The sequence below is a fragment of the Pollicipes pollicipes genome, unplaced genomic scaffold (genome assembly GCF_011947565.3).
Source record: "Pollicipes pollicipes isolate AB1234 unplaced genomic scaffold, Ppol_2.1 Scaffold_4740;HRSCAF=5597_pilon_pilon_pilon, whole genome shotgun sequence".
In the NCBI taxonomy this organism is placed as follows: domain Eukaryota; kingdom Metazoa; phylum Arthropoda; class Thecostraca; order Pollicipedomorpha; family Pollicipedidae; genus Pollicipes; species Pollicipes pollicipes.
Genome location: NW_023596545.1, coordinates 21,215,748 through 21,239,051, shown reverse-complemented (window position 1 = coordinate 21,239,051; position 23,304 = coordinate 21,215,748). Strand labels below are relative to the sequence as shown.

The window sequence follows — 23,304 nt, the reverse complement described above, 5'->3', positions numbered from 1 at the left end:
TAAAAACGTGATCACGTTATTAGCTGTTAACGTTCGTAAGCAGACTTGAAATGTGCCGATTTGCATTTCGACGTAAAAATATGACGGAATAGTTGCGAAAATCTGACGAACGACACCATCCGACCAATCGATAACGGCAATTGACCGAAAATGACCACCAAAACAACACTAGCCGTGTCGAACATGCCTGACTTAAGTGCTGCATTGTAACGGGTTACAATGCGGCACTTGCGTTACATCATACACCCGGGTGCAGGTCTGCACCCCGCCTGGCAGCTACTAGCGCGAGGTTTTCATCACGGCCTTTAGTAATCGTGCACATAACCTTACACTCTCCTCCTGAAGCCGTACACGTCAAACAACGTTTGAAACATCATCATATCGATCCTTCTTCGATTACCGAAATCTCGTTTTGACGATCGGCAACAAACAAAATGGCAATGATGCCAAACAAAACAGTTTCCGCCGAAGCAGAGAAAGGAAACATTTCTGAGCAGAGCTGTAGTCTTTTTTTTTGGTTGAGAAGGACTTCAACTCGATAACTTTGAAAATGGTTAAATCCTATAAGAAACCTTTTTAAGTGTATTTAAGGCCAGGTTTTCGCTGTTCAACAAATACTGAGGTCACAATCAACCTGCTTTTTTACTCGAAAGTTTGCCGCATATGTAGTTTCTGGTGCTCTTTTCGAAATAATCAACAGGGACTGGAATAGACATCTTACATGGATTTCTTCGAGTTCAAATTAGGTAATTGGCCTGAAATGGCGTAGGTCGATATTTTGTTGTTAGAAACATACCGGCCAGCGAAATCTTTCACGCCTATTCAGATGCAACGATCAACACAATCTCGTAGGGTTTTGGTCACCATGATCTGAAAGTAAAAAGGGTCACTGACCTTAAAATAACATCAGTGACCTTTTGCTTAGAACAGGTATTTAGGTCCGAGGCGGTTGCAAAAGGAGGTCTAGATGCACTTCGGACGCTAACCTAGAGTCTGACCAAGTTAAACATTATTCGAATCAAAGGTCATGACCTAGGAACCTTACATTCTGACAAAAGTTAGTATACACACGGGCCATCCCACCCTGTGATAAGGTGTCCCTCTTAGGTTTTAAGATCTCAGGTGGGTCTTATGGCACCCATCGCAATCGAGCCAAGGGTACTCAACCGGCCACCGGGGCGCGTGTTAACGGCCGTGACACGCGACGGATTCACCACCGGATTACTGCGGCGTAAAGTCTGGGACAGGGAGCCATTGCCCAGCGAGAACATGGTAGAAGACTGCGGTTAACGTTAGTCGGGACCCTGAGTCAATGAGGGGCTTCCTGTGACGGTCACGGGACCACACTGCCTAAGAAGAAAGGAACTCAGATTCAGCCTAGGCAGTGTTCGAGGGGCCGCAGAGGGGCCCGGATGGCCACTATGACACCGACAATCTTATTCCCCATTGGGGAGCACAAGGGGCTATCCGCAGGTCACATCAAGGACCGCGGTCCGCAGGGAGGTGCCCTCAAGTGCCAGCCAGAGGGTATCTTCCATCGATCGAGAACCCCGAGGACACTCAGGCCCTTTTTGGCCAGAGACCACCGAGATCGAACAGTCGGCTCCGAGTGGATCTAAGCCCCGGGAGCCCATTTCTCTCCCAAATATGACAAGGCCGGGACCCGTGATTTGCACTGGTTCGGACTGCTGGAACAATGAGGATCAATGAGTCGTTCAGGGCCCACAGTACCCAACAAAGAGTTCTGTGTCAGCAAGAGGCCCCCCAGACTCGTCCAGGAAACCATCTGCTGAACAAGGATATAGATGGAACTGCAAGCCTTGAGTTAGTCGAGGCACTCTTACAATGAAAGAGGATATTATAGGAATCTCCAGTGAGACAACGGAAAGACCCTGCGTCAGTCAGGGCTCCAGCACTGACCGGAGTAACCTCCAACCCAATTCCACTCAAGGCTCGCTGGGCCGAAGTGGAGTCTCTGTGCCTATCATTTGACCACCCGCGGCGTTAAGGTGTCCTGTTGCGTCAATGAGGGCTCTCGCACCGGTCCGGGATCAAATACCAGGGTCAAGGTGCCTCCAGCATCCGGCAGACGGCCGATGTATGATTAATAACTCAAAGGGCCTTCGTATCCAACAGCCTCCTCGCCCCGTGCGTCGCCAGCATGTCGACAGGCAGGCATCCCGCGCTGTAGCGAAGTAACCTTAAATCACTGACCAGAAAATAGAATGTGTCCCCAGTGTTCCATTCACCGGACCCCTATCAGGACCTTCTAAGCATTCAAAAAGGCGGACCAAAATGATGTCAAGAAATGACAAACAGGAACATAAAAAAGGCCTGAGCCTGCGTGTTCGCAACCTCAGGGAGAAAAACACTAATGGCCGGATTACAGCTTCCAATTTCCATCAAACGGGGCGACGTTGGCCGCTGCAGCAACACCGGCCAACTGGGGCTAGTGCGCAAGGACAAACGTTGTGAAATAATACTTCCGAAGTTGCTTTCAACATTAACTCCAACCGTTCAAAAATCAAGCTGCGTGTACATTCCATCTGCATAACTTGACTGCCCCCTGAGCAGAAAAGCAGCGACGGCAACACGAAGCAAGAGATTCTACATGCGCTTCCCTAGTTTCGCCAACAAAGTACATCATCAGCTGGCGGTGCAATGAATGTTAATCCATTTCTCTCACAAATCTAAGAACTGCACCAGTAAAACATGCTCCCAAAATATCCTCTAATCGAATGAGCTGCATCTCAAAGCGTTAATACGCGCTTCGGGGGCCCCCAAAGTTTTTCCAAACTGATTTCTGAGTGGCGCGGTGTAGCCGCTCCAAACTATTTTAATAGTAGATAACTGAATAGCAGACATTTTGCCGTAAACAAAACTGGATTTTCCTTGTAAGGTCACCGACCTACGGCACGTCAAAGTCAGGCCATGGTAGTCAGCGAAGGGCGTTTCTAGGGCACCTTTCTATGTGATGCAACAACAGGGTGTTAGACAAAGCCATACCTATCTTAGATAGTTTCTTAGGCCATGAACCAATTTAATTTCGAATTACAGCCATTTCAGTTGACCTAACGCCAGGTAGGTCTGCGGTTTTTAAGGTAACTGTGGTTTAAATCAACATGCTTATTTGCTTGAGAATTTGGATTTGAGGGTTATTTCTGGTGCTCATTTCAAATTTACCAATGACAGGGATCCCAACAGACATGTTCCATGGACTCATTTTAGACCAGAGTAGGTCATTACACTAAAATGACCCAGGTCAACGTTCTGTTTTAAGGAACATACCGTCTAGCGTAATCCCTGACGCTTATCCGAATGGCAAAATAGAAGCAATCTCGTAGGTATTTATTTGGTCACCTTAACCTTATAAAGGTCAATCAAGGTTACTGACGTCATTGACCTTTTGCTGAGAAAAGGTATCTAGCTTCAAAGCGGTTGCATGCGGGGATCTGGGGGCACTTAAGGCATTGATTTGGCATAAAGGTCATGGCCCAGGAGCGTCACATTTTGACATGAGTTCACGTACAGGCCAATATACCCTTTGAATTTAGTTTCTCTATCCATCTTAGTTGTCGAGATCTGGGAAAGGTGTTAAATTGACCTCCCACCCGAGCGAAGGTTATTTAACCCGACTACCCTGGCGCGTGTTAAGGCACCTCTCTCAAAAGATTATCGTTATCGTCCGGCCGTTGGCCGCTGTGTAGTATAAGGCAAAGTTCGACGCCGCGCGGTATACGGAGACTACGACGACTACGACGCCGCGCGGTATACGGAGACTACCACTACGACGCCGTGCGGTATACGGGGACTACGACGACGCGCGGTATACGGAGACTGCGACGCCGCACGTCGTAGTTTTGTTCCAGAACTTGCGAGCGCACATGGCCACATCTATCGCCGCATTTTTTCATTTATTCGATTCTGACCAAAGGTTGACCATTTCCGGAAGAACATGGGCGCTGGTCATGGCAATACATATGTATGACCTCATCTCGATCTACAACCAGGGTTTACTGCCACCTACGTTCTGAAGGCTCTGTACATCCCAGAAAAAATGTAGGCATGCAATTTGTAAGCAAAATTGTAAGCAGATGGCTTCTGGCCTCTGTTTCGGTTAACTATAAATTATGAAAGACAGGGAAGAAAATTGCTCCCATCCAAATCAGTGGGGTCATACCCGGTGTTTTTCTTTGAGTGGAGGAAGATATCCAAAAGAGGGCGCCTTTTCTCATCGCTTTGGAGAGTGGGGTCTGCGTCGAGGCAAGCTGTACAGCCTCCAATACACTGCTCACCTGCAGACAATGTTGGATCCTGTAATCCGTTGTTCATTGTGAATTTCAAACACAGAACGTAACTTTACAGCGTGGCCCGTGCCCACAGAGCTCTGGTTACAGTGAGCACCCCTGTACGATTCTTCTCGCCTGTCGTACTACTGCCCGCTTACCCTCGATCCCATCCCTCAGCTGGCATTGATCTTGATGTAAGGGTAAGACATCGAGGTTTGGCGACCTATATGTCGCAGTCACTGGCTAGCGGCAGGTTGCGCTCCGTGACATTGTTCATAACCCTACCTAATCGGAATAGTTGATGGAATATTTTGATAGATGTATTTCGCAGCCTCTCAAAGACTTGTGGATGCATGTCGGGGACGTATGTGGTAACATGTATAACATGGATGCATGTAGTAACAGACCACAGCCTGTTGCCACCTCTGAACGTAGAGTGAGGTGAGGTTGAGATTGGGGATAACACATATCAAGGGATTTCTCGTACGACAAAAATCATGCAGCTGTCAATTCCTGAGACTTTGGAGGTCCCAGTTATCAGAAAACGGTAACGGGAAACCATGTTACACAACACGCCAGGCCCATGTAGACCCGATCCAACGATGACATCGTCGGCAAATGCAGCTCGGAACGTCATGACCGTTACCCGGTAAGAGGTAAAAGGTACTCGGTAACAGGTCTCATTTTTCTTCCTGGAATAGAAGGCAGCATTTAACGTAAACTCTTTAAAATGTAATAAAAATGACTGGCTATGTTCACGAAATGCCATCTGACCTTGGTCAAAAGCGGAGTACGTTCCAAATTTGACAAAACATTAGGTACACTTTCTATATTGTATGAACTTTTTTTCAAACAACAAAAATGAGCTATCAGGTTTCAGGCCGTTTTCTAAGAACGGCCAGGGCAGGAAATGTATCGAAACTGAAACAGCACAGTACCAGGGACCAACTTTTTCACTAACAACGATCTGCACTTTGGCGAGGTGGGATTAGGGCACAAATATTGAACTGTGCAGCAATTTCGACCTCACCCAATAGTACAATTCTAGTCAACCGTTGCATTGCTTAGGATGCACTAAGCGCTACAGGCTGTGTAGACAAAAAAGAGCAGACCTGAGTCAGGCTGAGCCTTATCTCGGTAGCCCGGCTTCGTGTGACCAGGGCTCAGCTGAAGCCCTGTCAGATGCCGGCTTGTGCTCTTGTCGGGCCCGTCATCCCCACCAATCTGCTGCGCAGTTTCTTGCTGGTCTCACCACTGGCACGGACTTGTGCCCAGCTGGTATACAGCGCTCCTACCAGATGAGGCCAGACGGGGTCACAGCTGGAGCACAGCGTCTGCCCAGACCACGCCAATATCCCAGGCAGGGTCCCAGCTGGAGCGCAGCGCCTGCCCAGGTCACAACAATACTTCGATATTTGCCCGATCTGTGCCCAGCTGGTGCCTAGCTAGACCGTGAGCAGGCTGTGGCCAGGCCGCGATCCCTCGAGAAGTGCCGCAAGGCCATCTGGGGCCGTGCTGGGCATCCTATTGCTACACAGCCAGTCTACCCGTCTGGGGCCCGGCCGGGGCCAATAAAATGCTGGATGGTCCGTGGCTATTGAAAACAAAGAAACCAGTCCTAATATCACAAATGCGGAAAGCGGTACGCCTTTGTTTTGATGCAAGCGTAATCTGGCTAAAACGTCCTTTTCGGGGGATCGGGTACGCTGCACACCACGTGCTGTTCCCTACAGCTTGCCTACAGGTATGCAAAATTTGGTGTGGCTGTGCCGCGCCGTTCGGAAATTGTTCCAAAAATATTTTCGTATGGGAGGTGAAATTGAGAACTCACCCGGGCGCGTGTTAAATGATTATTAAACGCCAGCATTGTGCCGCAGCCGCGCACCATCCCCCTTGCGTTGGCCGTGTGGACCTTCAGCTCGGGAGAGCATTGAACTGAGTCGCGTCAGAGCAACCACTGCTAGTGACGTCAATCCTCAGTCTCCAAAAACACGGATACCCCCCATCCGTGTCAGATGCTGCACATGCGCTTTCGTGGCAACATCATGTGAACGCCATCCCCTGGCGCAGTTCGCAACGTAAACGTACCTAGCGGCGAAGGGCACACGCTATCAGATAAGTGGTTCAGATGCATCGCCACTGCTCAAACGAGATACCCAAAAAACCTGTGACTGCAAAGTTCGTGTTCCACTTCGGGTGTGCACGTGACGAACACACCATGTACTGCCAGTCATGCTGGCGTCGATTGCGGTTGTCAGAAAAAAAAATCCGCTACAGATGTAGGGGTTTTAGCCGACAGCGCTGCACTTAAGGTTTGTCTGACCTAAGTTTCATAGTGCTGGCCACCAAAGGTTTGAATCAGAATGGCATGTGCTGTATTTAATCGTTTCTGCTGGCGTGAACCGGCGAATACGTCGGGCGGCATGTCGTGACGAACACGAACAAAACACGCCATCACCAAACGCCCACTGATCACCGACATCGACAGTATGAGTCGGTGGTGACCAGTCCTCGGGACCGGCAGCACAACGGTGGCCTCACATAGCGTGCCCGGAGGATCACCGGAGGCACGCCTCAGACTATGGTCGAAATGCTCGGTCGTGAGGGGGCGAATGAGCCAAACCAGGAGACACGGAGAGGCGAGGCGACGGACATCCGCTCATCAGTGAATGGTAAGCGCGTCAGTGTTCTGGTTCATCTCCTGCGTCAGCTGCGTCTGCAGGTCACTCAGCTTCTTCTTGAGCTGCGCCAGTCCCGTCATTACGATGTTCTCCGGCTTCAGCGCCGACGTGCTCTCCACGTTGAAGAAGAACTTGTTGGGGCTCGCCCCGTCCTGGTACGGCGCCTCGTCTGCCGGCGCGGGGTCAGCCAGGTGTCAGAGGTCAGAGGAGGCCTTGCCCGGAGCGCCCACACTATGTGGGAACGTTTTACAAAACGGTTCCTCAGCGTCTAAAATGAGAGGGCATCGCGGGGGAGTTCGACAGGATCACATTCCATAGAAGAGGGGGGGGGGGGGGGGCGGCAGAGAAGACCTGTTGCGGACGGTCCAGAGTGGGGAGGAGGGGGGGGGGGGGGCTGGAGAAAACCTGAGTACCACGAGGGAGGCTGCAGGTCAAATGAGTCTTACTTTTCAACTATAAGAAGATCTTAAACTTGAGCGGCCTGCCGTCAAATTTTCTGGCTCATGTCTTTGAAACTACTGATCAAAGGCTCACGAAATTTTCGGCAACCTGAGGCCCCATTCCTATGACTGCTGTATAAATTATTATGCATTTGCACGCAAGCTGTTTGAGCTTGCATGCCAGAAATCGGGCTACTTCTTCTGCAAAACTGCAATATCACCTCAATTCCACCTCCACATCCGATTGAGATTAAAAATGCTCCAGTTTCAAAGTACGATAAACCTCACGCCACAGCTGTAGCGCAGGAACGGTCGCAACGCAATGATTGTTTTACGTAATTTGAGCGAAGCTCGACTGAGCCATGGTGAGCGCAATTGTAGCAATCTCTCGTCGGAAATGAATGAATGACCATCTTATTGGCAAGAGCGCATGAATCGTTATTTTTCGTCTGGCGTCTGAAGACCAGCGGAACACGTCAGATGCCACCGGCGGCTGACACGTGCCGGGCAGAGCCGGCCCCCGCCGCCGCCCGTCCATCGCGACCCGGATGTTGTGCGGCGGCGAGTCCGACCGGGACACGGTCAGCGCAGGCCGGGGTAGGTGACCCGGCGGCGGCCGGGGGCCCCACCACCGCCGCCAGCTCCTATTCACGCCGCCGCCTCCCCTCCCCACTCCCACCCAGCGAAGTGCCCGGCGACCCAACTACCCCGGCTGAGAACATCACGGACCAAGCCGCATCGCCGCCGACGTCGCAGGCGCCTACTCTGACCGGACTGCGACTGCCGCTATCAGTATTCTTACATTTACGGGCTGGGAAAGCTGAGGCCACCCCTTTATCGTCTCTTTTACATTCATTGCCGATCAAGAATGCGGCCAGTTCCGCCGCAGGCCGACTCCGTGTCTGGAAGGGATCCACGTACCGCAGGTGATCCCCGTGACGGCCCGCTGTCGCCAGCATCAGACCACGCGCCACTGCATATAGTGTCGTCTCTTTGTGCAATCTCCCCGTGCAATGCAATCGGCACGCCACATCCAGGGCAGAAGATGCCAGGCAGAACGCGTTTCAGTACATACATTGTAATATAATGCTGGAGATATACTGGATGTGCAATGAAGGATAGAAGTTCGATCTACACTAAGCATTTGACGGCCTACACCTCAAAGCAGCGTGGCACACATGCCACAAAGGTGAATGCATTCGGAGTCAAAGCATGTTATGTCCAGAATGTCTGGAAGAATCTCCTACGAAATCGTACAATGCATTACACTGATAACATGCATCGGCTGTTAGCAAGCAGATCAGCATATTCCATATGCACATGGAAGAACATTTCTAAACGACCCCTGCCTCGAACGCACGGTCTTTCAAGCACACATAGTGCACGGCACTGAGTGAGTCGCTGAGACCGTGAAGCATGACTCGAAAGTCGAAAATTCACGGCGTGCCATGCTTGAACACTTAAGCCCGGTGCACCTTGCGAGTTTGGCTTCTCTGACAACATGACCAATGAATCGGCGCAAGATAATAAAACAACCTTTCTTTTGGTGTCGGGTTCAGAGACATTGGAGTGGTAGAATCCAGTTTACCACCCTGAGAAGCGAGCCTTCAGCACGTGAGCCCGGTACGGACTATGGAACCGTAGGAAAAGTAGGCCGCGGGGCGATTGCGTTACCAACGTACTTCGATGGGGGCGTCCACACCTACGCCGACTTCCACGACCAACCATTCCCACTCCGCCCGACGACCAGTGCCTCCCTCCCCCTCCCCCTCTCCGACTCCCCGGCGGAGGACGCCGATCGGTGCCACTCACGTAGACTCTCGTCCACCTCGGTGTGCTCCGACTTGGGCCACTCCTCGGGCTTGGGCAGCAGCGTGTGGCGCAGCGCGTTGTCCGGATCGTACTCAAACGCCACGCCGCTGGTCGGGTTCCACTTGGCGTGCTCCTTGCCGAAGCCCTTACGGGCGTAAGCCCGCAGCTTCAGCTCCTGGCCCTTCCGCAGCTTCACGATCACGATCTCTGCCGGCGCGCGGGCGTCATCATGATAAATATGTGAGCTGCGGAAGGCCAGTCCGCCTCCGCCTTGTCCGCCAGTCCGCGGGCCGCCTCAGCCGCTTGCTTTGAAGCGGATGGTCAGGTGCGGGTGAGGCCTGGGGCATTGGAGGCGTGAAAGGTGCGCTACACCTCGCCATTCAGATGCAAGGGGACTGAAATGGGCTTGATTTGCGATATGAGCCTGCGCACGAAAAAATAAATAAGTGCTCATTCAGAACACTGAAGTGGCGCCACAGGCTGCAGCGTCTGAAATTCAATTCAGTTCAAACATCGCGCAGCGGCTACGCTCATGCTGTGAGCGACAGCATCAGTTGCTACATAGGGTTGCTCGCATTGGAACGTTAGTATCCATCGAGTTGGCAAAGAACGAACCCGATAATTTTGGCACGCCCCCCAGGCTGCGCGGTTTGTGGGGTTATGAACAGACGAGTACACCACCTAACTCCGTGTACTGTCCGCGTCCGGACGGCAGCTGGCTCGAGCGACTCCCCGCAGTCCGCGACCGCCCCAATTATCATGACACTCTTGACACCACCCCAATCCTCGCCTCGGCACCACGCCAGCACAGCATCTAAGTCCAAGTAATCTATACAGTCTCGCCCGTGCCATTATTGCATCTGGCGTCCGGTTGCCACTGTTTGACGTTACGAAAACCGCCCCACCGGCAAGGATATTTTCTTCAAAACAGCCTGCTTAGCTCTGCAAGCCTAGTGCTTTGCCAAAGACAGAAATAAATAAGTAATACGTCAGCATGTCTAATTATGATATGACAAGAATAACCAGAGAACATGTTGACCAAATCACATCTGCAAGGCTGATACAAATCCGAGACATACCGCTCAAGGTGAGCCAATCTCTTGCTTACACAAATATACGCTTCAAGGTCTATACCGTAATCGTCTCCCGAAACATCAAGCATGTAATACCTACGTAGGGAAGCAATCCGCCAGTTTTATTGCCAATCATCGCTGTGGCACGGGATGGTGCCCCTGAAATGCTTGAGATCACAACCCGCATCATCTGAAAACCGCGCTTTGTCCTTTGCCTTGCAGTATCTCTCTTCAATTTCGTAAAGGTATCAGATGTGCTAAAATGCTCCCACACTGCTGCCGAGCTATATCTGCGAACCAAAAATTCTTACACTGCTCTTTGTGAGTCACCACGAACGACAGTCATATGTGGTGAGCTTAGATCGTGTCATCTTAGAAGATGGATATGAAACGCCTTCTCATGACCGGAGCGAGCAAAACCGCAAATCAACAAACTATCAAAAGCTCTTGCGGAACGGTGCAAAGATAATGAATTTTGACACGGAAACGACGAATTACCCACAACAAAGAAACATGGAAGTCAAACGTGAAGGGTGCGAAAATGGCTTGCGGGCAGCTGTATGGAGCAAAGGTCTGTAAGAAATTTTAACGGTTGGAAACATCTGAACTGGTTCAGGGTTTCCAGGCGCAGTTAAGGGCATGGGCTTGTTAAAAGTTGACGCAGCATAAAAGCTTATTTGAAATTGGACTGACGACTCCGCTCGTCATTTTTCTTTGTTATGCTGATATGCACGATTTAGGCGCGGAGTATGACACATACACTATTACTGCAAGGTACCTTTTTGCTCCACATAGTTATCTGCAATATTCGTTTGTATGAGTCTCCACTGCAGTGCATTTACTCAGAATACGTATATTTTGATCACTATCATTCCGGGAAAGACACCGTATTTCAGGACCTTCCCTTTGGGCATTGCTCTGCTGCCTTTGATTATGCTATGTTCAGTCACTACGGCTTAATATTTACGGTGAACGGTACCAATTTCGCTGGGAACATATCCGTTTACGCAGGGATAGGGTGGTGATTATTACCAGAATGTCACTTCCCCCGACTCCTCCCCCACTGTGTCATTCTCCGCCTCCGTAGACACAGCCCTTGGCTTTGTGGTCTTCCGCTGCCCCCCCCCCCAATGCCCGCAGCACACCAGTTATACTGCCTAGTCCCCTATCCGTACATTCCGCGTCCTCACCCATATTGTAACATTCTTGCACTTCAAGTACATATTGATACAGCTTACATCTATGCTGTCCATTTGCCACAGGTACGCATACCGTCGTTTCCGTCGGGGCCGTGTACACTGGTCCAAGATCCGGTGGCGCCCTGTCCCCACTATCAGACAGCGTAGGGCTGCCACACTGCCCCAGCCCTGACCGCCGGCAGATCCCAAGCGCCCACCCACTGCCTTCCGCGGCCGCACCATCCAAATTCCCGCAGTGCTCGTGCCTGACCCGCTCCAGCTCCTGCCGTGGCCAGTGCCCGCACTGTCCCACTGCGGCAGAAGGCCGTGCCGCGGCCGCCGCGCCTCGCCGCGCTCCGTCCGTACCGTCCGAGTCGCCATAGTCGGCGCCGTCCTCGTCGCGCCGCGAGGTGGCCGGCATCACGCGACTGTCGGACGACTTGAGGTCGGCCGTCGTCACGTGCAACGTCTGGCCCTCGTTGCACTTGACGTCCAGCGTGAACTCGACGCTGCACTGCGGACAAAAGTCCGGACACGTGCAGTCCTGCCGGCAGCAGAGCACAACGGTCAGTTAAAATCACCGGGCCGGCTAGGCCGGTCAGGTCAGCGGACCGGTCAGATCAGCGGCCCGGTCAGGTCAATGAGTCGGTCAGCTCTCAGGCCAGACCACCGGGCCGGTCACAGCCATGGCACCTATGAACGAAAGGTATATTCAGACGCCAGCTATGGTCTGTGGCATCGCCAGGGCGCGTCACCTATAATACACTTACTGCCGTAGCATGTAAGACATTCCACTCTCCAACTCATCCAGGTGCATGACAAAAACGCAGGCCATCAGAGCTCGCGTCAAAGCATCGTGGGACAGCGAGGTGTGAACGCGTCATTGTGCTAAAATGGCAGCGATGCGGTTTGACTCTACGCTCCGGAGCTGACTGGGATCGCCATTCCGACGTGTCTCCGAACAGCCGACGAGATTCGGAACTACGACATCCACTGGGCCTGCACACACAACTGATCCCGGGGCACAAACGACTCCGGGGTACTGGGAATGGCCGTTGGAGTATAGGACGTTGGCTTAGACCTCGTGTCCGTCTCCAACCCACCGAAGACATCTCTGAGGTCAAGGACTCGGCAGCAGCACCCCCGACCCCAGGACACCCCACTGCCTCAGCACCGAAACTGACCCCTGAAGAACGGTCTCACCCGTCACATCGCTCGTTCTTCTCCGACCCCACCACTGACCCCGCTCACTCCGCACCACCACCACGATGAACCCTATTCCGTCACGAATCCAAAGGCACCGCCACCGATGGCGTATTCAAAGGCACACGCCCCCTCCCTCTTCTCGGATTTGACGCTTAATATACCTAAGAGTAAATCTCGACAGTACAGAATCGAGGCACACGCGTAAAATGACCCAATTTGAAGCAAGCAGTGTGGTTATGCGTCAAACGAGAAACTGAGAGCGCCTGAGACGCGCTAAAAAGAGGTTCGCAGTCAGGAAAGTGGAGCTGTGTCTCCCGCAATTGCGAAATCCTGTACACGTCCCTGATCGCTTCTGACTGCCGGGTACCACCACTGACCTAGAAGCACCACCGCTGACACGGGAGCCCCGACCCTGTTTCCGGAGCACCGCCACTGACCGCGAGCACGGCCGCTCACGCGGGAGCACCCGCACCAGGTGCGGCCACTCACCCGGGAGTACTGCATCCTGTCGACCACCTCGTCAGAGGTGAGCGGGATCATACCGATCCGGTGCGCCAGGAACTCGTCACACAGCACAGTGGAGTTGGCCTCCAGCTGCACCCAGTCGATGGCCAGCGTCGGCACCTCAGCGATCATCACACGCCGGATACTGTTGGCCACGCTGAGGAGAGGAAAGGGGGTGATCATCACACGTCAAGTGCTGTTGGCCACGATGCGGAGAGGGAAGGGGATGATCATCGCACGCCAAGTGCTGTTGGCCACGATGCGGAGAGGGAAGGGGGGTGATCATCACACACCAGGTGCTGTTGGCCACGCTGCGGAGAACGAAGAGGGCGACCATCACACGTCAGGTAGTTGGCCACACTGCAACAGGCCAGCGACCTTTATACATTGGACGTAGATGGGAGGGAAGGGAAGGGACGATCATCATACGCCAGGTGCTGTTGGCCACGCTGCGCAGAGGAGAGGGGGTGATTTTTACACGGCGGGTGCTGTTGGCCACGCTACAACAGGCAGCAATCAACATATACGCATATATATAAGCGCATATATGTATGCTAATGCATCCAAGCGCGCTTTATGCTACATATCATGATTGGTGGTCTTTCGTCAAGACAGTTCGACAAATGTGGGGCGGATAAGATGTGATCCTGGGCATGCCGGCGGGTGCACTACGTGTGGCGCCACACCTTACTAACCTGATGGGGTCAGTTAAGGCTTACAGGGATGAAGGTGATGCCAGCGAAAGTGGCACGCCGAGGACAGCGAGCTTCCGAAAGCATCCGAGATGATAAGGGCCCTTTTCAGAAAGGTCAGTATGGTAACATGTTTACGAATATCAGAACATGTTTCACAAAATTCGGCAGAAATATTGTCCACGAAATCCACACGAGCGTCTAAGCCAGCAGATATTTCACACACGACTTGTTTGAAAAGTGAAAATGATGATGATCTGGGCTTTAGGGCGCGCCAACTACCCCGGACATATGGTGCCCATTGCTTACACCTATTTTAACACGTGATACAGACAGATACAGATAGATGATGACTTAACAGATGATGACAGCATGAAGATGCTAGTCTCACATATGACATGAAATTTTACGTCTTCAAGAAATTTAAAAAATGTCCATCCTATACCAAACTCGAGTCATCTCTCAACATGCCAGGGAGCGTCTGGGGCACGGACCCTGGTCCAAAATGGCGCTCCGAAGCGAAGTGGGCACAATCTATCCAAATATGCCGTGCGGTGTAACAATCCGCACAGCGAGGACATCGCGGTTGGTCTTCCCCACAGAACAGGTACCGGTAAAGTGCACGTGTGCGTGTGCTATTCTCAGGCGGCATAGTATCACTTCATCCCACCTCACCTGACAACAGCTGGACGCACATAGTCTTAGTCGGGACATTATCCCCCTCAGTTGGTTAGCAGCATGCCAATGCGCTTGCTACTGTTTGTACAAAAAATGCAGTTAATCCTGCATGCATTGTTTGCAAAAGTAAGATGTTTGTTTGATTCTGTGAGAAATGAGAAACGAGAAAAGCTTCATCAAACCCTTTCTCACAGCACGCATTCACCAAAACGGCTCCTACCCGTCTTCAGTATGTTAAATGGTCGAAAATTAGTCAATAATGTTATATCCGAATTATGACAGCCCGACACAGAGATTTAGCTCAATGGACTGGACACAAACGATACGCTCAGGCGCACCGAGGGATAAAACCAGGTAACAAAAAACTAACAGATGTATAATCGCGACATCATGCGTACTGCACAAGACCTGATTTGTTAGAACCTCTCAACCTGTTAAGGCTGTTTATAAGTTATATCCATACGTCATTGTAGCGTGCCACACCCGGATGTTCTGCACGCACTGATCTTCACATCCCCGATCCCGACGGTCTTCACAACCCCGAGCCCGACGATCTTCACATCCCTGGGCCCGACAATCTTATCCCCGAGCCCGACGATTTTCATATCCCTGAACCCGACGATCTTCACATCCCTGAACCCGACGATCTTATCTCCGAGCCCGACGATCTTCACATCCCTGAACCCGACTATCTTAACATTCCCGAGCCCGACGACCGGAATATTCGGCGCTTACGACCAGAACGCTCCTCACGCCGCGCTTCAGATGCCTCGTCAGACGGAGAGCGCTCCAGGTGCCCGACATTGCGCCAGCGGATGCGACTGAGCACAATAGAGCAGGTCAACGGACCCAGCTCATCACAACAGCGGCGCCGTCGGCGTCGGCGGCGGCGGCGTCGGCGGCGGCGGCGGCGGCTAAGCAACACTCTTACGTCAGGTCCGGCCGAGGCCGGGACGCCACATCCGGCAGAGTTGCCGCACTGAGGTCTGACCGGGCGGCAGTGTCCAGCCGGTGCGCCAGTCGTTCGACCGACGGCCGCAGCAGCGCCACACCATGCCGCCTGCCCGCTGGCTGGCCGCCGGCCTGCTGCTGCTGACAGGCCTGGCCGCCACCGCCGCCGCCGCCGCCGCCGGTCGCAGCGTCGACTGCAAGCGCTTTGTGTCGCGCTTCTGTGCCAGCCGCTTCTGCCGGCTCCACGGCTCCGTGGCGCGCGAGTGCTGCCGCTGCCACGGGCTCTGCTGCACCGGCGGCGCTGGGAACGGTGAGTATTGCTGCGCCAACGGCGCTTAATGGCGCATCACTCCGCCGCGCTGGCCCGTTGATAGCGCTCACCGGCGCGTCAGGTCGGCAGTGGCTAACGGCGCATCACTCCGCCGCGCTGTCCCGCTGATAGCGCTTACCGGCGCGTCAGTTCGGAAGTGGCTAACGGCGCATCACTCCGCCGCGCTGTCCCGCTGATAGCGCTCACCGGCGCGTCAGTTCGGCAGTAGCTAACAGGATAGGTTGCGCGGGATAGGCGGCAGCTATTTTAACGGATATCAAATGCGCGTTGGACATCGTGACAGATGCACGTAATGCACGAATAGCGGGATTTACGTTGCCGCAACAAAAAACGCATCATCAGACCAAAATAACCGCAGTTGCGCGTACTCCTAGCATTACGATACTAATTTCGTGGATTTCCCATCACGGTACAATTCTCAGAATAAGCAGACCCATTGTTCGGTATGAGCCGACTGTGTGCCGCTGTCGACAGCTGACCATCGATCCGCCGGCCGGACTGGGAGGGCAGCCTGCACGGACGGCGCCGGCCGCGCCCGAGGCCCACTCGAGCGCTGGCCAGACGACCCCAAACACCCGTGCCGCTGGTACAGCTGCGTGGACGGCCGGCCGCTGCTGCAGCTCGACATCCGCGCCGGCTGTAGGGATCCCCCGGAAGGCTACACATGTGTCTCGAGTAGGCGCATCAACCACTGCTGCACCGACTACAACTGCACCCGCACTGTCCACAGCGGCCGCGACAGAGTCTTTATCGACGGAGGAGTCCACATCAGTGGAGGAGTCATCACTAGCGGCATCGAAGCTAGCAACGGTGGGGGAGCAGGTAACAGCCACGGAGGGACAGAAAGCAGCGGTGGAGCCGGAGGCAGCGGGGGAGGTGGAGACAACCAAAGCGGAGGACCCTTCGTCGGTGGAGGAAGCACATGGATTTCCACAGGTAATGGACTTGAATTTCACACCAGCGATGGCATCGGTGGGGGAGTCATCACTAGCGGCAGCGGAGGTAGCAACGGTGAGGGAGCAGGTAGCAGCAATGGAGGAGCGGGTAGCGACAGCGGAGGAGTCAGCGGGGGAGGTGGCGGCAGCCACGGCGGAGGGATCGATCTGACTGGGAGGGCGGCCTGCACGGACGCCGCCGGCCGCGCCCGAGGCCCACTCGAGCGCTGGCCAGACGACCCCAAACACCCGTGCCGCTGGTACAGCTGCGTGGACGGCCGGCCGCTGCTGCAGCTCGACATCCGCGCCGGCTGTAGGGATCCCCCGGAAGGCTACACATGTGTCTCGAGTAGGCGCATCAACCACTGCTGCACCGACTACAACTGCACCCGCACTGTCCACAGCGGCCGCGACAGAGTCTTTATCGACGGAGGAGTCCACATCAGTGGAGGAGTCATCACTAGCGGCATCGGAGCTAGCAACAGTGGGGGAGCAGGTAACAGCCACGGAGGGACAGAAAGCAGCGGTGGAGCCGGAGGCAGCGGGGGAGGTGGAGACAGCCAAAGCGGAGGACCCTTCGTCGGTGGAGGAAGCACATGGATTTCCACCGGCAATGGACTTGAATTTCACACCAGCGATGGCATCGGTGGGGGAGTCATCACCAGCGGCAGCGGAGGTAGCAACGGTGAGGGAGCAGGTAGCAGCAATGGAGGAGCGGGTAGCGACAGCGGAGGAGTCAGCGGGGGAGGTGGCGGCAGCCACGGCGGAGGGATCGATCTGACTGGGAGGGCGGCCTGCACGGACGCCGCCGGCCGCGCCCGAGGCCCACTCGAGCGCTGGCCAGACGACCCCAAACACCCGTGCCGCTGGTACAGCTGCGTGGACGGCCGGCCGCTGCTGCAGCTCGACATCCGCGCCGGCTGTAGGGATCCCCCGGAAGGCTACACATGTGTCTCGAGTAGGCGCATCAACCACTGCTGCACCGACTACAACTGCACCCGCACTGTCCACAGCGGCCGCGACAGAGTCTTTATCGACGGAGGAGTCCACATCAGTGGAGGAGTCATCACTAGCGGCATCGAAGCTAGCAACGGTGGGGGAGCAGGTAACAGCCACGGAGGGACAGAAAGCAGCGGTGGAGCCGGAGGCAGCGGGGGAGGTGGAGACAACCAAAGCGGAGGACCCTTCGTCGGTGGAGGAAGCACATGGATTTCCACAGGTAATGGACTTGAATTTCACACCAGCGATGGCATCGGTGGGGGAGTCATCACTAGCGGCAGCGGAGGTAGCAACGGTGAGGGAGCAGGTAGCAGCAATGGAGGAGCGGGTAGCGACAGCGGAGGAGTCAGCGGGGGAGGTGGCGGCAGCCACGGCGGAGGGATCGATCTGACTGGGAGGGCGGCCTGCACGGACGCCGCCGGCCGCGCCCGAGGCCCACTCGAGCGCTGGCCAGACGACCCCAAACACCCGTGCCGCTGGTACAGCTGCGTGGACGGCCGGCCGCTGCTGCAGCTCGACATCCGCGCCGGCTGTAGGGATCCCCCGGAAGGCTACACATGTGTCTCGAGTAGGCGCATCAACCACTGCTGCACCGACTACAACTGCACCCGCACTGTCCACAGCGGCCGCGACAGAGTCTTTATCGACGGAGGAGTCCACATCAGTGGAGGAGTCATCACTAGCGGCATCGGAGCTAGCAACGGTGGGGGAGCAGGTAACAGCCACGGAGGGACAGAAAGCAGCGGTGGAGCCGGAGGCAGCGGGGGAGGTGGAGACAGCCAAAGCGGAGGACCCTTCGTCGGTGGAGGAAGCACATGGATTTCCACCGGCAATGGACTTGAATTTCACACCAGCGATGGCATCGGTGGGGGAGTCATCACTAGCGGCAGCGGAGGTAGCAACGGTGAGGGAGCAGGTAGCAGCAATGGAGGAGCGGGTAGCGACAGCGGAGGAGTCAGCGGGGGAGGTGGCGGCAGCCACGGCGGAGGGATCGATCTGACTGGGAGGGCGGCCTGCACGGACGCCGCCGGCCGCGCCCGAGGCCCACTCGAGCGCTGGCCAGACGACCCCAAACACCCGTGCCGCTGGTACAGCTGCGTGGACGGCCGGCCGCTGCTGCAGCTCGACATCCGCGCCGGCTGTAGGGATCCCCCGGAAGGCTACACATGTGTCTCGAGTAGGCGCATCAACCACTGCTGCACCGACTACAACTGCACCCGCACTGTCCACAGCGGCCGCGACAGAGTCTTCATCGGTGGAGGAGTCCACATCAGTGGAGGAGTCATCATTAGCGGCATCGGAGCTAGCAATGGTGGGGGAGCAGGTAACAGCCATGGAGGGACAGAAAGCAGCGGTGGAGCCGGAGGCAGCGGGGGAGGTGGAGACAGCCAAAGCGGAGGACCCTTCGTCGGTGGAGGAAGCACGTGGATTTCCACCGGCAATGGATTTGAATTTCACACCAGCGATGGCATCGGTGGGGGAGTCATCACTAGCGGCAGCGGAGGTAGCAACAGTGAGGGAGCAGGTAGCAGCAATGGAGGAGCGGGTAGCGACAGCGGAGGAGTCAGCGGGGGAGGTGGCGGCAGCCACGGCGGAGGGATCGATCAGACTGGGAGGGCTGCCTGCACGGACGCCGCCGGCCGCGCCCGAGGCCCACTCGAGCGCTGGCCAGACGACCCCAAACACCCGTGCCGCTGGTACAGCTGCGTGGACGGCCGGCCGATGCTGCAGCTCGACATCCGCGCCGGCTGTAGGGATCCCCCGGAAGGCTACACATGTGTCTCGAGTAGGCGCATCAACCACTGCTGCATCGACTACAACTGCACCCGCACCGTCCACAGCGGCAGCGACAGAGTCTTCATCGTTGGAGGAGTGCACATAAGTGGAGGAGTCATCACTAGCGGTAGCGGAGGTAGCAACGGTGCAGGTAGCAGCAATGGAGGAACGGGTAGTGGCGGCGAATCCGGAGACAGCGGGGGAGGTGGAGGCAGCCACAGCGGAGGAGGACCCTTCGTCGGTGGAGGAAGCAATTGGATTTCCACCGGCAGTGGATTTGAATTTCACACCAGCGATGGCATCGGTGGGGGAGTCATCACTAGCGGCAGCGGGGGTAGCAACAGTGGGGGAGCAGGTAGCAGCAATGGAGGAGCGGGTAGCGGCGGCGGAGCAGGAAGCAGTGGAGGAGGTGGAGGCAGCCATAACGGAGGAGGAGGACCCGGCAGCGGCAGCGGACACAGCGGAGACGGCGACGGCGTTGGGACGGGTGATGCACCCGACAACGGCCGAGACGCAGCCGTCGGCATCTGTGTGGACGGCACCGGTGTTGTCAGGTACTACGGCTCCACCTGGACCAGCGCCGACGGCTGCACGCACTACGTCTGCGACAATGGCCACATCTCCATGGCCCTCGTTGACTGTGCGCCGCTTCCGGGTCACCCTTGCGTGCCGGTACCGGTGCCGGGACGGTGCTGTCCGCGGTACGACTGCAGTAACGATCCACCACCCAATCAAGGTGCGCAGTGGCTTCGCAAAGCCGCATCTCGGCTGTGGTCGGACGGGTGTTACGACGGCCGTCTATTGCCATCAACCTACCGCAAACAACTGATTATACTACTTCAGTATTTGCAGGTTCACGTCTGATGACATAGCATTTCAAACTATCGAATCACAGGGCAACGAATTCGGTTCAAATCACTTCCTGGCATTTTTTTCGTGGATTCTAGGAATCACAGTCTGTACACCTGCCGACAGTGCCAGCATACACCAACTGCTTTCCCCGACAGACTGCGAGTGTGCTCGCGTGGATGTCCGTACGAATGAATTCTGCACATTCCCATAGACCTCAGGAAAACTGCACAGGTCACCGTGGTTCTTACAGATGCATGTCCACCATTCACCGCTCAAACACAGGCAATGCTGGACGTCATTCCTTGTACTCTGTCGACAGACTGTGTGGACGGCACAGGCCAGGTAAGAGCGCACGGCTCCACCTGGACCAGCGCTGGCGGCTGCACACAGCACGCCTGCTACAACGGCCACGTCGCCACCGCCACAGTTGACTGTGCTCCGTCTCCTGGTTCTTACTGCGTGCCAGTGCCGGTGCCCGGCCAGTGCTGCCCGATCTACATCTGCGACAGCACAAGTGAGGCTGAACACATGTACCACAACAGGGTGGCCAGTGTCCAACAAGCTCAGTTGTTCGGGCTGAAAGGAAACCGTTCCGAATCTTCACCAATGATATGAAAACTGCCAGTTATGCTTCTTTTGCCTGGCTGGGATTTTACTACCCGGAAGAAACTCTCCCAGCTGGTAAACGCTCAGTGCCAGTGGTTTCCACGCGAGCGCCGATGAGCGCTGACACCAAGTGTCTCAGTTGGCCACTGAAAACCGGGGACCGAATCCGTACAAAATAAATCGAAATTGTAGAAAACCGTCGAGCTCAGAATTGCACCAATTTCTTATTCCATATTCCGGAACTTTTCAGGTTTGACCTCATGGTTTTGTGACCTGAGGTTGCCTGACATGATAGCATGAGATAGCATGAGGACAGTAAAAAACGCATGTTCTACCAACATTTGAATCTTATTAACAGGCCACACATGGCGATAAAAGACGACAGGTCTAAATCTGGATGGGTCCTTTCTCGAGATTCCACTTAAAAGGACGATATTGATGAGCCGCTATGGCGTTCCTTCACCCATCGACAATAATGATAGCAAATCAACCACCTCATCTCTCCAACTTTTACGAAAATGAGTTTAAACGAATATCGTACGCTCTGAACCTTGCAAATGGTGCAATTTTGGCTCCTTTCAGTCATCCCTGCGCCAGGATCCAACGATGACAACCGATCATCCCGCAGACAGTGTGAAAACGGTTTTTGACGTCTGATTCAAACCACATTTGAAAAAGTGCATCAGTGGCATCAATAAGCATTTGAGAGATATAATCACTTGAGTATTCCATCCGACAGTCTTGTCACCAAATCTGGCTGTTTTGAGTTCCTGAAGACATCACAGTAACTGGTTTAGAATCAAAGGACGTGAGTTTCGACGTGACTATCAGCCCTCTGTTAAGAGTGTATCCAAATGAAGGGGCGCAGGTGCTGACGGAGTATGGAGATTAACGGCAGAATAAATTGCCTGAAGTCCAGCAACAGATAAACGCTAAAAAGCGTCCTTACCATCGACCTCCGGTATTCTGCATATTAGGGACATCAAAGCTATAAATCGACCAAAGTAGCGCGTCAATGAGTCACGCTTCGGTCACGTGCCCGTACCTCCCTCCTTTAGATAAATGCATACGCCTATGGCACCTGTCCAGACATGCTATGTGGCCGCGGAACTTCATTTGTAACACCTAACACACACGGCAACGATGTGGTCGACAAAACATTTCCTGAGCGTTCAACCTTAATTTTCCAGCAAACCAATACGTACCCCTGGCTCTACCTGTCAAAAGTTCGGCTTACATCTTTTCTGACGACGAAGTAAAGCACCATCCCACTAACTCCAAATACACCTAAATTGACACCCATCTTGAACATTTATGTGTACCATCCTCTTTACATCGGCTGGATGCACGAATGACTGTTAAATGTTGATATGTCACATAACATAGGTCCGTTTCAAATTCATAGATATATTGGTCCCCTTCCGTCGCATCGAAATCGGTCGATAAGTGACATGTTTTCGTCGGGGAGATCGAACGGCGCTTAATTTCTCACAACCATTCCAGTACTTCCCGGGTCCCACGGCGGAAGCTGTAATTTGCTTCACGGACCATTGCCACGCAAACAAAGCCGTACAGAATGAACGCATTTGCACGTAGCAGCTCTCATTTCTTGGCAATTGAAATTAAAGGGATTCGTCTACGCTGCCTGCCACTTGTAGCATTTAAGTCACCTGTAACCTTTTGTCGGCAATCATACCGTAATAAACAATCAAAGCGTGGGTCGCCATGGTTTAAAATAACTGTCCAAGGCACATCGAAAGGAGGAGAAAAAACATTTGCACAGGTACAACTTTCACGAGTGTCAACACCAATTACCAGTTTTTAAAGTCCCGGGGCATAAAACTACCCCAGATCCTTGTAAGCAAATCCACCATTGCGTTGACCATCAGCACTTCTCTCGACAGACTGTGTGGACGGAACCGGCCAAGTCAGACCGCACGGCTCCACCTGGACTAGCGCTGACGGCTGCACACACTACACCTGCGACAACGGCCACATCTCCACCACCACAGTTGACTGCGCGCCGCCTCCTGGTCCTAACTGCGTGCCAGTGCCGGTATCAGGACAGTGCTGTCCCAGCTACAACTGCAGCGACAGCAGCCTGGCACCATGCACGCACGCCGGCAGGACGTACCCGGACGGCGTGCAGTTCCCCGACGACGAGGACCACCCGTGCTCGGTGCTCGAGTGTGACGACGGCACGGTGCGCGTGGTGCTGCCGCCGCCCCAGTGTGCGACGCTCACGTGCGTCGATCCCCAGCAGGCGCCAGGCCAGTGCTGCCCTGTGTGTCCCGCAGGTGA

At 54.5% G+C, this 23,304-nt stretch overlaps 2 protein-coding genes across 2 annotated transcripts in view; one reads left to right on the top strand and one right to left on the bottom strand.

Moving 5' to 3' along the window:
* Positions 1-6,951: 6,951 nt before the first annotated feature.
* Polr2C (RNA polymerase III subunit RpII33) lies at positions 6,952-13,520 on the bottom strand. Its single transcript, XM_037220982.1, has 5 exons — positions 13,477-13,520; positions 13,169-13,340; positions 11,840-12,017; positions 9,223-9,429; positions 6,952-7,139 (listed from the first exon to the last, which is right to left on the bottom strand). The coding sequence occupies exons 1-5, from the start codon at positions 13,518-13,520 to the stop codon at positions 6,952-6,954; spliced, it is 789 nt and encodes a 262-aa protein (XP_037076877.1).
* Positions 13,521-13,881: 361 nt separating this feature from the next.
* The window catches only part of LOC119098053 (zonadhesin), a 67,048-nt gene continuing 57,625 nt past the window's right edge, over positions 13,882-23,304 (top strand). The window contains exons 1-10 of the mRNA XM_037220981.1: positions 13,882-13,886; positions 15,693-15,814; positions 16,310-16,474; positions 16,985-17,119; positions 17,594-17,728; positions 18,203-18,337; positions 18,833-19,081; positions 19,421-20,281; positions 20,717-20,911; positions 22,908-23,300. Coding sequence (XP_037076876.1) covers positions 13,882-13,886; positions 15,693-15,814; positions 16,310-16,474; positions 16,985-17,119; positions 17,594-17,728; positions 18,203-18,337; positions 18,833-19,081; positions 19,421-20,281; positions 20,717-20,911; positions 22,908-23,300 — 2,395 coding nt within the window. The remainder of the gene's footprint in view (positions 13,887-15,692; positions 15,815-16,309; positions 16,475-16,984; positions 17,120-17,593; positions 17,729-18,202; positions 18,338-18,832; positions 19,082-19,420; positions 20,282-20,716; positions 20,912-22,907; positions 23,301-23,304) is intronic.

Bases quoted from the DNA above. Each gene is read 5' to 3' on its own strand.
- Polr2C (XM_037220982.1), bottom strand. From the start codon at position 13,520: ATGGTCGCCCTCTTCGTTCTCCGCAGCGTGGCCAACAGCACCTG. The intron at 13,341-13,476 runs GTGTGTGATGAT...TCCTCTCCTCAG, and splicing joins AGCGTGGCCAACAGCACCTG to CGTGGCCAACAGTATCCGGC. The intron at 12,018-13,168 runs GTGAGTGGCCGC...TGCTGCCGGCAG, and splicing joins ACAGGATGCAGTACTCCCGG to GACTGCACGTGTCCGGACTT.